General features: G+C 36.6%; 1 protein-coding gene across 26 annotated transcripts in view; it reads left to right on the plus strand.

Annotated features, from left to right (window-relative positions):
- Positions 1-18669, plus strand: part of CPEB3 (cytoplasmic polyadenylation element binding protein 3) — a 183625-nt gene that overhangs the window by 111070 nt on the left and 53886 nt on the right. For 10 of the 26 annotated variants that reach the window (XM_024101196.3, XM_065553527.1, XM_024101198.3 and 7 more), the window contains exons 5-7: positions 8602-8625; positions 15986-16153; positions 17913-18002. The exons of 3 other annotated variants lie outside the window; for them this stretch is intronic. In XM_024101196.3, the coding sequence (XP_023956964.1) occupies positions 8602-8625; positions 15986-16153; positions 17913-18002 (282 nt within the window). The remainder of the gene's footprint in view (positions 1-8601; positions 8626-15985; positions 16154-17912; positions 18003-18669) is intronic. 13 more of the 26 variants (XR_010589503.1, XR_010589504.1, XM_065553525.1 and 10 more) reach the window with 3 other exon arrangements.

The raw sequence follows: 18669 nt of genomic DNA on the forward strand, positions 1-18669 counted from the left end.
TCTCTTACAAGGTATTTTATAGGATCCTGACCCATGTAATTCAGGTCCAACCTACTATACCCAAATCCTGTTTCCGTACCCTAAGAAAATTATGGGTACCCTTCTCCTATAGGTTAGTGGATTATGACACTTACTTTCTAAATATATTAATAAGGATTATCTCACTCCAAAACTGCCAACCTAGGCTCTCTTGATGACCTTGAGTTGTGGTGTACCCTGCGGTTACCAACCGGTTGTAGAAGCTGGATAAACCTGTGATGTGGATAGTTCCTCCCTTTGGTTCCCCAAAGTTGAGGGACCATTCTTATCTGTGCCAAAGGTTGCCAGCTTTTATGCTGACATATTTATAACTAATTCTGATTTTTACTATATAACAGACCTTACAGGCCAGTAGGCTTCTTGCATTTCAGCAAAACTTATTAGGAAACACATGCCTCAACACATCCTAAATTCCAAGGAATTAATACTGATAAAATATAAGAATAAAATGGATTAATTTCAGAAAAAGAAACATTTTAATACTGATGGCTGGATTAGTAGAATATAATAGCTAGCAAAATAATCCTATGGGCTACAGGTCACACTGAAATTGTGCCACAGACAACTAGGTAAGGTTCAAAAGTCCCGACAAAGCTGCCAGTTTTTAAGCAAAGCAGAAAATAGTCTGGTGAATTGCTGTTCCACAGAAAATTATATACAATAAACATAGTTGCCTTTTTGTAGCTTTACTATGCTATATACTGACTCATTTGTCCTTGGATGGTATTTTCTTATACCATTCTTTTGTTATGAATGTAAATACATGGGTGGAGTGAGATTTTACTTTTTATAAATTCAGTTTTTCACTTGGAAATAGTACATATAATTCCCATTTCCCCCATGTATCCCATTTGTTTTATGACATTTTTTACAGACTGTTTCATGGAATAAACTGTTAAAAACTTTGGTATAGCTTGTCTTACTGTTACAGCAGGTGGAGTGGGACAGCTCAATATTGGCAAAGGAATATAGATTTAGTAAAAATGCATCCTGGGCTGGTGGAAAGCTGTTGCCATCTAATAGCTGTTCAGTGACCTCTGTGAAATGAGTGGGTCGCAGTCCATTTCCTAGTGCATATATTAGCATACCAAAAAGTGTCACCACAATTAACATTAGTTAGCACTATTGTTGGCAGTTCCAGTGGACACATCAAGGATTGATTGGGAATGGAGACTGAAATACAGACTTGAATATAGAAGTGACCTCTTCAGGCTTAGATGAGGCATGTTGGCAGGACAATGTAGAGAAGCTCTATATAGAGAATTTCTGTCTCCAGAGCTTCCAAACTGGCACCTGTCATGAACACAAACTTCTCTACTCCATGTAAGAGGATAATTGGTCTTCATGCCCATCCTTATTCTTTCTGAGAGACAGTAATGGTGACAGTACAGATAGTAACCCATGCAAAGTGAGATGGTCCTGAACTGCTCTTAATTAACTGCCTTTTTATAAGAAATAAACATTGTTAGCAAAATTATTGAATTACTTCAAAAGAAGCTCCATTAAAGTCATTAAAACATCTTCATACTGTGAAGGATATAGCATTTACTCTATGTAACAGTTTTGTAACTGAGCACAGTTAGTAAATTATCCAAATACCTTAATTTTATCATCTATATATGACATCACAGTTAGTGGTGATAACCATATCCTGAAATCTGAGACTAAAGGTTTCTGAATCTGACGCTATGGACAGTACTATAGTAATTACTGAGTTAACACAAAGCAGTTTCATGTTGGCTGGTAATTAATATAATGTGAAATGTCTTCTGCTGTCTCTTGTTACATGTCCTCCAACTAACATGACCATGTTTAAGACTTAAGTATGGGACGTATAACCACATTTTTCCCGCCCCCGCTTCCCTACCTCCTTGTTTTCAGAGCAGGTTGTATTTACCTTTTGGCATCCGCATTATTGTGCATTATGTTGTGATAGCTGGGCCTACAAATATACCCTAATTGTCAGCTCAACAATTAAAAGTGAGTGAAAGTTCATAAATTGTCACAATGTCCTGTTATATATAAAATTATTTTTAAAAGATGCAAGAAGACGACAAAAAGACTAAATTAATTGAAATAGAAAGTAGTTTACTGATACCATTTAAGTACGGTGTTAAGCTTATGACCACTCCAGCCCATGTCAACTAACTTCTTCACTTTCCCCGCAAAAGCACAGTTATTACCATCGTTGATACCACAAAAGACTGTAAAACAAGGGTTTTTCCCCTCCAAAATTCTCTCCAGCTAAAGCAAAAGGGAACAAAGGATGTTAAAAGGAATGCCTTATTTAATACTTCACATTTAAAATGCTTTAACTGTTTTTTCTTTCATCTTTTATAAAAGGTTAAAAGGATTTTTTTAATGGGGTGTTAGCCATGGTACTAAAGCTGACATCTCTGTATTCCAAACCTTGTTAAAAACTGTTTAATATTGGATAGTGATTGGTTTATATTAATAACTTTTTGATTCTTTAGACTACTATTAATAAATCAGCTCTCATTTCCATTCTCTAGGCTGTTAAAATAGTCCCTGCTCCCTTTTTAAGATCTGTCTCTCTCAATGCTTATTCCTAGCCACAGTTCCAAGTCTTACCTTATTTATTATTACTATACTGTCAGAATCCTTTGCTCTGCATTTTATGTTACTTTGGCTTTACTAATTACATCATCCTCTAGACTCACTCACTCACTCTTGGTGTTTACCTTTTTCTATTTTCCTACAACACGATGTGTGTATGGCTTGAAAAAGTGCTGGTTTCCCTTTCTGCTACAGTATGCTCGTGTTTCTTTTCAAGGAGTTAGTTTATGCAGTATGTGATTATTACCAAGTTAACAGAAAGCACTTTATTGTACTGGAAATGTGCTTGTGGTCCTCTGTCATGTATGACTTTTCTACTTTTAAATTCTTCTCATATTATCAATTGCTCTCTATTCAATTTCCCATCTATAATCCCTTTCCCATTTTACCATAGTCTTCTCCTTTGTGTCCTTAAAGAAGGCTTAGAATCTTCAACTTCCTCTCTCCCACTTCCTTGTCATACAAGCAATTCCTTGTTCAATTAAATTATATTGAATTTCTAGAGGTAGGTGAAGTGGTGGGCTCAGGAAGGGAGTCAGAAGTTGAAGTGGCATGTTCGTTGTGGAAACATGAATGGGAAGTAACCCTTTAGAATACCTAGATCTGCATAATTGCTATACAATATTTATGCAGATCTCTGCACTCCAAGTTGTTGTCCATCAGAATTCAGGGATTTGCACGCTGGCCTGAAACTGAGAAATAACTCTGCTGTCATTATGCAAATCATACACCACCAAAGGTCAGGGAATTGCATAAGTGAGAAATAAACATCCAGTTATGGTTTTGCAGTTGTATAACATCCTTACTGTTTGCCATGGGTGAGTCTGTGCCAGTATAATTCCTGGTAAATAGACTCTTCACTTCTCAAAATAGCAAAATTTTCATGCATGCTGTGCTTGTATGTGTATATATAAATTACACTTCATAATAGCTATTAAACCTCTGATATCCAGCCAATCAGGTATAAACAGGACAATAGTGTCCACACTAATTGTTTACATAGTGGATTCCTCCTATTGGGAAACTAATTGCTAATGTTATTTCGGTTGCACATTTATTAAGTTTACACTAAAGAGTCAATTTTGAAAAACTTTTTATTATATCACTAAAATATGGTGCTCCTGAATTATATCTGTTCATATTGTAGACTGTCTCATTTACAGTGTACCTGAGACTGCCACTCGTCTTTGATTTGCATGTTGAAGCTATTCATAATATGGTTTATGAAAATAGGGCCCTATATTTGGCACCACGGGCAGTGCATTTTGGGGGAGTGATTGTCGTTCTCTGGTGGCTAAAATCTGTTGCCATTTCCACCAGTGTTTTTTCTAATTTCATAAGCAGTAATATTCGCACAGAAATGTTGTACTTGTGATCTTATTGATTACAGTAAGTAGATGATTCTTTCATTTTCCTGTTGATGCATTGCTGCCTTCCCACAGCAATAATTTCAAAACTGTTTAGCTTCTAAGTGTTTTCTCCCCATTAGTGTTTGTAAACTACATTTTGGGCAAAGCCTGTTGGAAGCTCTCTACATTCAGATTTGGTGAGTCACACTTAGTATTAGTCTGGTAGTATGGATTTCAGCTAATTGAACTACTCCTTCTAGCTAAGTCTGCAATGGCCTGGACTTTGTGCTGTAAACAAGGCAGGGTACTATATAATTTTTATCTCAAATTGAACATTCTTGTTTTGTATCATGTGTAACAGTGACATTGCTGAATGAAATATAAAAAGTACATTTTGACTCCCAAATTCCCTGGTCTAATGACGTTTTAGCGCTTTTTAAAAATCAACTTGAATATAAATATTGAATAGACTTGTCCAAAGGAATTTTCATATAAATGTTTGTTTTATGACCAACTTTTATCACCACTATATATTTTAAAATGAGGAAATTGGTCTTATTTCTTTCATATGGGAAAAATGCATATGGTTTTCTATTTAAATCTATTGTGTGTTATGATTTTATTAATTTGGGATTTATAAAAATAAACAGGCCCTTCAGGGTTGATTTTAATCATGTTTATATTAGAGCATTTCAGTGTTTGTTTTATCCATTTTCCGGCCTCAGTCAGCTGTCCCAACTAGATAAGCACTCGCCTGCTGCATTTTCTTTTATAGCTTAATTTTAATTGTTTATATTAGTAACCCATGAGTTCCTTAATATCATAATCCACTTTCTGTGATGTTTGCTTGAATAATTTGTTTGCATGGCAGCATCAAGTTCTGTTCAGATTATTTTAGACCAATTAGTTTGGGAATATTTTACATCTTGTAAAAGGACTCATTTATTTTTGGGTTATTTTAATATGATACTTGAAAAGCTCTTTACTGTAACACTTGCACACATGAAGCTTATTTTGGTATTTTGTTGTCATTCAGTTTATTTTCCATAACACTAACTAATTAAACAACATTTTGAATAAAAAATTATATACAGTGTAGTTCCTCAGTTTCTCTGTGTCGTTTCATTTTTTTCTTTATGCATTTTGTTAGTCAGCATATCAGAAAACCTGAGCATTGTTGTCACTAAATATCTATCTTTAGGTCATTTTATAAAAGTCTTTTCTGAGAAATTTAGGGGTGTGTGTGTGTGTGTGTGTGTGTGTGTGTGTGTGTGTGTGTGTGTATAAAATATAATATCAGTACTTTCATGTTTTTAATGGTATAAATATGACATCCACCGTCCCATATAGTAAATGTGTAAATAAATAAGATAGTAACACTAGTAAGGCCAGTGTAGCAACACTGCATAACCTGACGACAGAGAGGGGGTGTCTTTCAATTAGGTTAGCTTAAGGCTACAAGATGGTGAGCTAACACCACATCTGACATGTTAGCCTGCATCTTAACAGTGCTTTTCAAACATGCCAAGTTATCATGATTGGAAAAATGCACCCATTTTGCTTGTTGAGACATGCCCATTTATTGATGTTGCTTGTGTAAGGAATGTAATGTTGGACCATGGTCTGGATGAGACAATAGAGGAAATTAGAAATTAAGCAATTCTAGTGCAGTAGCCTGGTACTCTTAAGTACTTAGAGGGAGGAAAATAAACAGTCTGAAATGAAAATGTGTATTAAAAATTAAGTATAAATTTCAATTGCATTTATAATTATGGCATTCTTGATAGTAATGGTATAATTGTCTATATCGTGTTGTATTATAACCCAGTTTCCACACATACATAGCTCCATGATATTTTTTCCTTTGAAATGGTGATAAAGCATGGAATTTGGGAGGGGGGAGGGGAGAAATACAAGGAAAATCGCTCATGTTCTTGGTGTTTTGACTCACTAATAACTTACAGGGATGAACCAAAACATTCTCAACTTATTTTGTGGGTAAAGTACTTTTTGAGGAAGGTTGTTTCATATTTGAAAGGAATTAAGTGATAAACAATTGAAAATCAGTTGTGAGCATGCTCATTGTGTAGCTGTTACTATTTTTGAAGTCTAATGAAACCTGTTTTCCATTATGATCTCACAATATATATTTTGTCTGCCTAGCCAGGGACTGTTGTTACTCTCATTCTGCTACTGGGACAATTTGCAGGAACGTGATTGTAAATGTCCCAAAAACTGAAGAGGGGAACAAGCAAATCTCCAAAATGTCTAATTTAACGTTGGGGTAAAAGACAAACAAACGCAAAATTCAGTTATAGAAAATTAATATCTTGCTGGTTGAAGGAGAGTTGAGCAGTTGTTTGTTTTTGCTACATTTGTAATTGGTTGTACATACTAACTGTTTTGCATTTTAAAAACAACCTTTTGCCATTAGGAAAAATACAACCCATTATATGCTTTGCTACCCAGCCTTGCAGAAAACTTTCTCCAGCAGCAAAGGTTTGAACTATGAGTGATTCATCAATATGAAAACTGGGACCCATAAATCACCACTGGTGCAGCATAACTGTATTGAAGCAATAGCAATGATGGATTCTGTAGTTTAGAAAAGACTCAGGTGGATTTTTATCGCCATGTTGTCAAACCTTGCTCATAGTATAGAGCAGAGGTGGGTAAACTATGGCCCACAGGCCACGTCCAACCCGCAGGACCATCCTGCCCAGCCCTTGAGCTCCCGGCCCCTCCCCCGCAGCCACACTGCCACAGGTGCAGCGCTCTGGACGGCGGGGCTGTGAGCTCCTGCCGAGCAGAGCGGCAGTGTGTCTAGCTCCGGCCTGGCGGTGCAGCTGCCAGACATGCTGCTCTGAGTGGCATAGTAAGGGGGCCAAGGCTGGGGGGTTGGATAAGGGATGGGGGATCCTAGGGGGCAGTCAGGGGACAGGGAGCAGGGGTCGGTTGGATGGGGTGGAGGTTCTGTGCGGGGGCGGGGTCAGGGAATGGGGAACGGGGGGGTTGGATAGGTGTAGGGTCCTGGGGGGGCCTGTCGGGGTGAGTGACTGAGAGCAAGGAGGTTGGATAGGGGGTGGGATTCCGGGGGTTGGTTGGGGCAGGGGTACTGGGAGGGGTTGGTTAGGGGACAAGGAGCAGGGGGGGTTGGAGGTTCTGAGTGGGGCAGTCGGGGCGGGAAGTGGGAGGGGGCTGTTTGGGGAGGCATAGCCTTCCCTACCCAGCCCTTCATACAGTTTTGCAACCCCAATGTGGCCCTCAGGCCAAAAAGTTTGCCCACCCCTGGTATAGAGGCAGACTAAATGTTCACAGTAAGCATAACCAACTGTCTTTCATTTTTTTACCTGAATCCTACAATATCATTTATACTTTGGTATTTTGGCTGGTTTTTGTTCTAAATTCATTCAAAGAGATGAAGAAATGGTACATGTAGTTTGAAGATGACCCCCTTCCCATCAACCAAAAAATCTGCTATCAAGGGAATGATGCAGCTCTCCTCCAGTAGGAGGATGACCTTGAATGAGGCCGCCACCTCAGATGAGTAATAACAGGAGGGGTGGAAATTTCCCCTCAGACCAGCTCTCTTCTCTCTCTCCCCCCCCCCCCCCCGCCTGCCAACTCTTATCTTAAAGAATTGGTCGAGCCAGTATGCGGCCAGGCCCAGTGCTAGTCCATCTTCCCTCCAAATGTTGCACCAGGAAATTCCAGTTCCAGGCCTAAACAGCCCCCAACTATGCAGTTACAGATCATGAATCTTATTAGGAGCACTCCCCATTCTGTACTTTGCATGAATATGTTCCACCCTGCCCACAATACCAAACAGAAGTGGCAGAGCAATTGTCTGCCATATACCTAGAGTTTTTTGGCTTCTGTTACAGATTGACCTTTCTTCCCATGGCTGGGAAATTTGTGATCCATGGCCACCTGCATTGTAAATATTTTGGAAGGGCACAGATATGTTCTGTTCTCAGTATAGTTTTGAAATACAATGCTCCAAACTATTCTATGATGGATTAAAATTTCAGAAAGCAAATTTAAATGCATTTAGCCGTTTCAGTTTATATCATATACTGTGTGTGTGACTTCATTTTGCAATATGCAGATATCATAACCGTTTTATAATTTTTGGGATTTATTCATAAAAAAATTCAAGTTGTATATTGTAGCCATTCAAATCAATATGAACAGGTTTGGATGACCTACTAATTATTGAATTTATATCACTTTTGTAGAATGGCTAATTGTTTAAATCCCTTGATGTTTAAATATAGTTTTTCAAAACTATAAATGTTTTCTTCCTGCACAATTACTCCCTTTAATTAGAATTACTATAGCATATGTGCATCACCACTTCCAACACCTATGAAGGATTTGTGTGGCATCAAAATTTTAAAATATTCTTTGCTATCTGGAATAATGTTGCAGGGCATATGTGCTTATCTTGGCTATGTCTTCTTAAAGGTATTTTTTTAGGGTTGTTTGAAATGTCTGAACTACATTCTAAAAAAAAATGCGGGGAGAGTGCAAAGGGAAAAACATAAAAATCTACATTTTCCTTATTTCTGAATCTAAATTTATTTTCTGTTCTATGACAAAAGTACCAACAATTCTCTTCTGTGTTTACATGCAGCCAGGAGCTATGGGCGGAGAAGAGGTAAATAAAATAAAATAAAAATGTGCTAAAGGTTTTGCTTGTCAACTTAAGGATGTGGGAGAAACAGATATTTCGTGCTGTTCATGTTATGACAATATAATAATTTTTCAATCTCTTTGGTTTATCAGTTGCCATAAATATCTCAATTGATTTTTTTTACTTTGTTTTCAAAATAAAGCTCTTAATTCTCATAATTTAAAACAGTAAATGATGATTTCTAACCAGTAGCTTCCAGTTTGTTGCTTACAAATGATTATCTTGTGTTATTTACGTGTTCTGTGATTGATATGCTGCTTTTAATATTGTTTAGTGGTCCAAAGGGGAAATAAGTTCAAATTCTCATTGTATTTTTTGAAAATGTAATGTTAACTGGTTCATTGATAAGCTTCACAAGGAACACTTTTCTGCATTAGTGAGATTTGTTTTCTTTCAGTAAATAAATAAATTTGATTGTCTCAATCAAGATACTGTCAATGCCCACACTGGTCATCTTTCTTAGTATTACATATCTGTAATTAAACAAATGAAGGAAAACTTGATTAAATTTAAACACTTGTATTACATCTCAACATTCAGGAAACTTTTTTCTACTTTGAAACTGAAAATAATTTGCAAAGATAGTACATCTGTCATAAAGTGCTGCTACATCTTTATTCTTTGTGGACAATATCAAGCTTGTTAACCACCCAACCCTGCCCCACTTCCCCACCGTACCTTTAATTTACCCTGTATGTAGATACACAGTGCTGTTGTGCCATGAGATGTATTACATTGTAACTATCTTGTGCCTCCTAATGCTGTGTGTCTAGTATAAAGCTTTTAAAAAAAATCAACTAAACAGAAGCTCTTACGTTTATATGAGCTTATTGATTGATCCTAGGATGGTTTCAAAATTTTTTGTGTCTTGATGAATTGCTAATTCAAACCCTACACATGCGGTATAAGAGAACACCGGACACGTGAGTCAGATGACAGTGGTACACATAGTAATTTGAGTGAGAGCTGACAACTTCAGTGTTTGTAGATTCTTGAAATAAGAACACTGCTATAGGACAATGACTTTCAACTTTTTTAAGTGAATTTAAAAGTCATGAAAATGAGCAATTAATATCAATGGTACTAGTCAACAATAATGAAATTAAACTGCTGGTAAGGAACTGTAATTCTGAGGCTTGAAGTACTGATTTATTCCAGTTCCAGGGTTTGAACCACCTTTTTACTTAGCTAAACTTTCAGAAATTTGAATGACCTTTTAAAAACCATTTTTTCTCTTTATTTAGAAAATCTTTTAAGGGAAAATATAGATTTAAAAAAACTACAACAGCAGTTAAAATCTTTTTTTTTTAAATGGCTTATCGAATAGAAGATACAATGCTGCGGATTGTAGATTTTTGGCACCTATAACTTGCAAATACTTTTTATTTTATCTTTATTTTTGATTACGTGACACTGAAATAATTTAAAAATGCATTTTAGTTCTTTCTAGGCAGTGAAATATATCACTGACTATATCATGGTGGAGTATTTTATTTTATTGGGTGCAATCCAGAGTTTTGCATTATATTGTGAAAAAAACTGAAGACTTAGGTGGACAGATCAGTATGTTGGTAGAGGCTAGACAGGTATATAGATTGCATGAGCTTGTGATTTGAAATTATGTAGGGAGACAATCTTGGCCATAGAATGTGATTACATTTAAAGCTGGAATTTTTAGTAGGTTTTAATAACTAAGTATCCATCTTGCATTTTTAATTTAATATCTTTGTCCTCCAGGGAAAAAATCTCTAGTTAGGTGGGCAATATGTCGACATGATAAACCCTTCAGTGCATTCATTCACTGCCACAGTACTCCTAGTCTGTTATACAACCATTGTAATTAACATAGGCATAAAACAAGTGTATGGAACAGTGGGCCCCATCTATGCATGTCAGCACTGGGAATGCAGAAGAAAGTTAATCTTTTAAAATTGAGGAGAACCCTCCCAAAATTATAGCAATTAAAACTTAACCCCCAAAAAAGTCACTTTGAGACCATTAACCACTCTTGTATTTCCAGGCAGAAATTTCAATTTACATGTCTTATTAGGTGAGTGAAAATCTTAGAATGTGGCACTAACTATGGTGACTGTGTGACAGGGTATACAATTAAAGCACTATAAAACTTACAGTAAAGGCAAAAAACCCCACCAAGTTCTAACAGTTGTGACTCCCAATATCCTTTCTTCACCTAAAAGATCTTTCTTCATCCCATCTCAGTTTCTTACCATGTGAAATACTCATCTATATTGTAATTGGTGGAGTAAAGAACTGTTTATTTTTGTTAATGAATCTTGCTCTTTAGATTTCTCCTGAAATTTGCATCCATTTTTTTCTGTCTTAGTCAACTGCCATATAAAACTATAAATCACCACATTATATTAGATGTTTATGCTTTTTCAGAACTATGAATTCATATATATAGGAAATTGCTTTAAGCATTGAGCTGTCTTCTACTTATAAAACTTTTCTGCAGAGGCTATTTTATTTATATATAAAAATATATAGATAAAAGCTTTTAACGAACCCTCTCAAAATTATAGCAATTAAAACTTAAGTTTCTGATCTATTATTAGAGAGACAAAGTGGGTAAGTTAATATCTTTTATTGGACCAACTTCTGCTGGTGAAAGAGACAAGCTTTCGAGTTATACAGCGTTCTTCATGTCTGGGAAAGATACTCAGTGTCACAGCTAAATACAGTAGAATCTCAGAGTTACAAACACCAGAGTTATGAACTGACTGGTCAACCACACACCTCATTTAGAACTGGAAGTACGCAATCAGGCAGCTGCAGAGGTGCACAAAAAACCAAAAGCAAATACAGTACTGTGTTAAACATAAACTACTAAAAACGAAGGAGAAAGTTTAAAAAAAAGATTTGGTAAGGTAAGGAAACAATTTCTGTACTTGTTTTATTTAAATTAGGATGGTTAAAAGCAGTATTTTTCTTCTGTATAGTAACTTCAAAGCTGTATTAAGTCAATGTTCAGTTGTAAACTTTTGAAAGAGCAATCATAATGTTTTGTTCAGAGTTACGAACAATCTCCCTTCCCGAGGTGTTCATAACTTTGAGGTTCTACTGTACAAGGTTGAACCGCTTGTTTAGTATAAGGAATTCACCTTGAATGGTTTCTTACAATATGTTAAGCAAGCAGTTAATACCTATGCAGTCTCGGAGAAAGGAGAGTTAAGTGGGTTATAAAGTGTTGTAATGAGCCATAAATCCAGTATTGTTGTTAAGGTTCATCTTTTGAAGGGGTTGTGCAGGTTTCTTTTGAGGATGAGGACAGATATGTCAGATATAGAGTGATCATTTGTGAAAAGTGTTTGCCTATGGGTGATAGTGTTTTTGTCTTAATTTTCTGTTTGAGTTAATTCGAGAGCATTGTGATTGTCTCGTTTCACCCACATAGTTACTGGGGTATTTAGTGCACTAAATGAGGTATTCCACATTTTGTGACAGACATGTGAGGTGTAAACTGCCCGCTTCACATGTAAGAGACCATTCAAACATATTAATTTCTTACGCTAAGCAATCTGATCCACCTTGTACTTAGCTGTGACAGATTACCTTTCCCAGACCTGAACAAGAGCTCTGTGTAAGCTCAAAAGCTTCTCTCTCTCTCTCACCAACTGAAACTTGGCCAATAAAAGATACTACTTTGCCAACCTTGTGTCTCTCATATCCTGGGACCAACACAGCTACAACAACACAGCAAACAGTGGAAGATATCCTTTATTTTCGGTTAACATTTTATGTTTTGGCAGCTCCTAGGGGCCAGTGAAGTCAGGGCCTTGTGCTAGGTGCTATATCAATATATAGTAAATGACAATTTCTTAAGTTTCTGAAAGGTGATGGTAATTCCTTCTGCCACTGTGACTATTTAGGTTTTTTAGTAACCTCTAATGAGAGACTTTGTCAAAGGTCTTTTGGAAATCCAAATAAATTAGGACAACTGTTTCTCCTTCATGCACTATTTTATAAGACTGCTCAACGAACGCCAATGAATTAGTGAAATATGATTTTTCTTTGCAGAAGACATGCTGGTTAGACCGTGTCATGTCATGATCTTCAGGGTGTCTTTTAATTCTATTTTTAATTATTGTTGCCACCAACTTACTAGGTATAAAAGCAAGATTTATTGGTCTGTAATTTTCTGGATCATCCCTAGTGCCTTCTTAAAATATAGGTTTGCTAATCTTCCATCATCTGTCATAGTAGCTGATGCTCTGTTTTTGCTAATAAGTTAGTCACTTTATTCTTGATTTCCTTCAAAACTCTTGGATGTATCATCTGGATCAGGTGACTTATTGCTTTTTAGTTTAACTAGTTCCAGAACCTCTTCTTCTGACACCTCAGTCTCTGTTACTGCCTCATTATTGTTGTTGTCTTCGTCAAACAATTTTGAGGAGATGCCTACCACAACCTACTATTTTTTGACAATTGCAAGGAATTAATTTATTTTTCCAGCATTATCCTTCTATTCCTCAATTGCTCCCTTTATCTATCCCATGGTGGTCCAGCATCCACTTGTTTGCCAGGATTTCTACTTCTGATATACTTTCTTGTTTTTATATCTTTAGTTATTTGCTCTTGCAATTGCATCTTAAGCCTCCAAATTTCCTATACACGTCACACGCATGCAACTAAATCCTGTGTGTTACTTCGGGCTAAGTCAAGAATAACCTCTCCTGTTGTGTTCTCTAAATCTATCAATTCCATGAAACAGTTGTTCAAGTTTTGAAAAATTGCTTCTCTAAACCTTGTCTCGCTGTGACATTTAACTATTACTATTAGATTTGACTATATATGGGTAAAGTCCCCATTATAGTTTTATTAGACTTTGCCTTTTTGATCTCTATCAACATTATGCCCTCAATATCTTTTTTCCTCCTCTGGAAGCTGTTAATATAACCCTACTAGGATATTTGTATTCGTATAACTTGGGATTTTTATCACCAGTTAGAATATTTATCTTATTAGAGTATGTGCAATCTTTTAGGTTCAGTACTACTGCTCATCTATCTTCTTGACCTAATCTGTCCTTCCTGTATAGTTTGTAGCCAGGTATTGCAGTATCCCATTGACATTTGCCATTTCACCATGTTTCAGTGATGCCTGTTATGTCAAGGTCTTTTTCATTGCCTGACATTCTAGTTCATCTGTTTTTGCCTTTTAAGCATCTCATTTGTATGTAAACATCTATAGTTTTTATTTTTGACCAAGTGCCTATTTTTTTAATTTTTTTTAGAATGAAACCTTGTTAATTTAACAGAAATTACCTTTGATCTTAACCTGTCCCTGCCAAATTCAGCTGTAATTTCTAGCCTATCCTTTACTGCTAGATACAAGGGATACCTTTGTGCTATTGACATCCTTTACCTGATTTGAGTGCTCCTCAGCACCTATTGGCTTTCTGTTAAGCTCCCTAAGTTCCTATTTTCCCCCATTCTAGACCTCCCTACTTCATTAATAACAATATGTACCATAACTACCAACTCCTACCTAGCACTATCTGGAAGTCTGTTTAGATGTCTCATGAGATACAGCATCTTTGCACCCAATAAAGAAGTTAATGAGTGTTTCTTCTGGTCACTGCATACCCAGCTATCTATATTTATAATAATCAAATCCTTTATAATATGTGTTCATCTTCCAATTACAAATCCATCCCTTGGAGCAACTGCCTCTCTATATGAGGGAAAATTCAGCTGCATCAGAGTTTGAACATGGGTCCCATCTAAATGAGGGAGTCCTTCCATTCCATCTAAGTCTCTCCCAATCATGAGACTGGCTTCTTCAGCTGTTGAGGGAAATTGGTTCAGAAGTGGGCAAGCTCTATGATGTTCCTTATATGCAGACCCTGCATCCCTCTGCTCCTCCACTTCTGCAACTCTGGACTGCAGATATGCTGTACTTTGGCTATGAGAGTCATGAGCTGCTTACATTAGGTGGGCACAAGCCAAGAAGTTATTTGGCCCTCATTCTTTGCAGTAAACTGGGTAGTACCCACCCTGAATATTCTGCTGCTGGTCTACTACTCTCATGGTCAAACTGGGTGTTAACAGTGGGTACTAGCTTGAGCTAGGTGTAATTTTTCTTCATGTAGAGAATAAGGTTTTTTGTTTGGTTGTTTTTTATTGATTTATCTAATTATTTGATAAAGGACTTTTAAAATATTTTTGCCTGCTAATCAATTAAGCTTCTTGCTAAACCACCCTACCCAACTTCCACTCAATTCAAACTCCCCTGTGCTCACTTTGACATTTGACTCTCTGTTCTGGGTCTTCCCTCACTTGAATTTCCTGAGGGACAAGGTGATAGCCACAGCTTTTTGGCACACTTAAACTTAGCTGGGGAAAAACACTAGAAAATATGTTGTAGGGAACAATCCGGCAGTGGAGTAGCCTAATGATCTTGTGTATCTCTTGTAGCATTAATTTCTAAGAATCAGTGAAAATATTTTTGTTGAAAACTTCACAGTAAAGAGTTTTGAGAAGGTCTGTTTTAAATTTAAATCTCACTCACAAGGCTCCCTGAGTAACAGTGCTAGACAGTGAAAGCAGATCATTTTCCTTGCTTTCATTTGTTAGCCAGCTGTAGTTAATAGTTTCCATATTTATAGCTGAAACATTTATCTCAAGTTAGAAGAAATACCTATTTCATACTTAAAGGTTATCCAACTGTAGCTTTGGGAAAACGTAAACGACACCTATAATAAAACACTTGCTTGAATGCTGGCTATTGGCAACAGTGGAATGTCTTTAATAGAAGCGTCTGTGTTTTAAGATAGTGAGCTAGTTATAGTTGAGAATTTTTGTTGCATATTTATTTTTGTAATTTGACTAAATAAGGAAAGAAAGGGAGAGTGGGATTAAAAAGATAACTGCTTTAACAGTGTGCTTATAATTACACTGAAAAAGATGTTTTACCTACTTACATAAAACCGACCTATCACTTCATTTTATTACAAAACAAAGGCAACTGTAATCTTGCACACATTCAATAGCTGATTTTATAATCTAGATAGTGATGGGCACTAGCATATGAGAGGGCTGTGCTCTTGCAGCTTATCCTGTAAACATGACCACACATATTGTTTCTTACCACCAACAGTCCTACTGAAGACAGTAGTACTGATGGTGGTGGTACACACAATGTGTGGTACCATTTGCAATATCTAGTCTTTAGAGTAAACTGTTAATTCTGTTGAAGTAAAACATAACTTTAAAAAAGGCATATTTAAGTAGGCCTGGGTTCTTAAAGGAACATTTATTTCTCCAGAAAATTTTAACTCTAGAAACTCCCAAATCTGTTACAGGTCGGTCTTCACTCTTTCCTTTTGAAGATGGCTTCCTAGACGACAGTCACGGTGATCAGTCTTTATCATCGGGTCTCAGCTCTCCAACTCGCTGTCAGAATGGTGAAAGAGTGGAACGCTATTCTAGAAAGGTGTTTGTTGGAGGTCTGCCTCCTGACATTGATGAAGGTACTGTGAATCCGTGATGTGTACAATTGGTGGGGGTGGGAGTTGGTTTTCTTTTATAAAAATCCTGACTTTTCCTGGCTATGTGGCTGGTAGTGTGTTGTGATATTACAAAGGCAACTTGAGTTTGGGAATCTGCTTGGAATTTTTGCAGATTGCTATAGGTTGGAAGAGGCTGTCAGTCTCTGTGGAGGAGTGATGGATTGATATGCCCTAGTAAGCACATAACCTCCACAGGAATGGTGTGTGTCTATGTATATAAAGTGTCTATGTACATAAAGTGAAGAAATTGATGGAAATACAGGGTTAAATGACTGGTGAAAGCCCTCAAAAGTCCTGGACTATTTCATCTCTTAATCACGGTGGGAAAGAAAAAAAAAAAGAGAGAAAAATGGCAGCCTATACTTGTTAAATATGTCCATCATTGTAATAAAAATAGGTTTTAGTTAATAAAATGAGACTCCATTTACTTGGGTGTTTCTAACAGATGTTTACAGTGAATCAGTTTATAAATGTGACCTATTTAGTGTGGTTGCAAAAAGATATTTAGGTTATTGTCAACAATCATATTTTTTTGCATTGTGTATCTGTTTTATTAATAAAACACCTATTTTCACCACAGTCCATTGTGGATATTCTTCAATTCCTGCCTACCATACCAAGAATCCACTATTAACTAAGCATGTACAGGAATTTAAGGATGCATCACAAGGGAAAGAAAGGCTTTTTTTGAAGCTGACTTTGTAGTAAGCTTTTTGCCAAACCATGTAATACCATATTAAAGAAATAATATTAAACATCAAACATTGTGAAAACACTGCCCTGTATTCCCATGGGACTTATTTTGACCAAAAGGTTTGAGTCTTGAGTTTCTGTTTAAGCAACTCCAACAGGAACAGAAGCCAGATCTCCAACCTTTGCTGTGAGTTACAGTTCATAAAGCTCTATTGGAATGCATAGTACAGGGAATTTTTAAAAATAATGAAATCTTGGTTTAGACTTGGGCTTTTCCTTTCTTCCAGATCCATTTGTTTAAGACTAATATTCCTTCTATAAAAAGAGTTGCAAAAACATTTCAGAAAAGTTACAGTTCCTTGCAAAACAAACAGCCTGTAAATGTGGAATAACTTTTTTTTTTCCTTTGGTTGGTTTGATTTTTTGGGGTATGTATGTCTGTATTTAAAACCGTGATTAAATAATGTTTGTTTGGTAAGCTAACTACTTTTAACCACAAATATCTAGAGGTAGGCCTCAACCAGAATTCGGAGTTCAGATCAGTGTTTGCAATACACACCCTTTCTAATAGATCAAATGCAGTTTCTGATTCTGAGTATCCCATACTTTGAGAAATCTCAGATCCAGATTTTGAATCTCCGAAGTCTGAGAGTTAAGATGGTTCAGATTCATCTTGTTTTGGTTGTTTCAAAAAAATAATGTGGCAAATCTGTATAAAGGCTTCTGGTTTTCATCATTACTACTACTAATACAGAAAATTCTGTCTTGTAACAGTGCTGCACATCTGCTTTTAGTCTGTGAAGCTGCATAGTGAAAGGCAAAACTAGTGGTATTTAAGCAACAAAGTATTGTAGAGGTGGTAAAGCATATTTATTTCAAGAAGGTTCACGTATTCATCATTTCACTTTTTCCTGTTTTTTCAATAGCTTCAGAAAATTCAGTCTCTAACATTTTCTTAAGCAAGAATGTTTTTTTTGCCACTTTTAATCTTCAGATTTTCTTTAAGATTCCTTATTTGTTTTTGTAGATGAAATCACTGCCAGCTTTCGTAGGTTTGGACCTCTTGTGGTGGACTGGCCTCACAAAGCTGAAAGCAAGTCATATTTTCCACCTAAAGGTAATTAGCTTAAAATAAGTCTACACTGGCTGTTCTGGAACGAGCAAATGCCTGCTGCTGCTTTAAAAACATTAAATCCATTAAAACCACCAGCTTTGACTCTTTAAGATGGTTGCAGTCTCTTTCAATTACAATTCTTCTGCAGATACCTTGTTTATGGGGCGGGGGGGGGGGGGGGGGGGAGGGGGAGAAATTGCAGTCCATGTAACAAAAAGGTTTTTTTCAACAGTGAATCTATGGAGTCCCATTTGAGTTGTACTCTGCTAGTGGAGGTTGCTCAGTTTAGTTAATCAGGAATTTGTATTTAAGCTAGTTTTATTCTGGGGGGAGGGTTGCAAAATTTCCCCTGTTAATTGAGCTCTGCCAGTTAGTAGCAACAATAAGAATGTTAATGTAAACAAGGCTTCCATGGCATTGAAACTTTTGAAACAATGTCATTTAGACCAGTTTGGGGTTGGGGAGGAGGTGGTTTGGGAGAGTTTCTTGGCTTTATACATTCCGTCTTTTATTGAATACCCACAGCTCCTGCATTTTTGTAACTATCATATAGCATACCTTCTGTAGCCACAAGGGTGGGTTAGCACTCATATTCAGAGATCCTTCCATTCTCCCCTGGCCATGAATATTCACAATTGTTCTTAAGGCTGGTTTGGCAGCACATTGTACT

This window comes from Chrysemys picta, chromosome 7, assembly GCF_011386835.1.
Source record: "Chrysemys picta bellii isolate R12L10 chromosome 7, ASM1138683v2, whole genome shotgun sequence".
In the NCBI taxonomy this organism is placed as follows: Eukaryota; Metazoa; Chordata; order Testudines; family Emydidae; genus Chrysemys; species Chrysemys picta.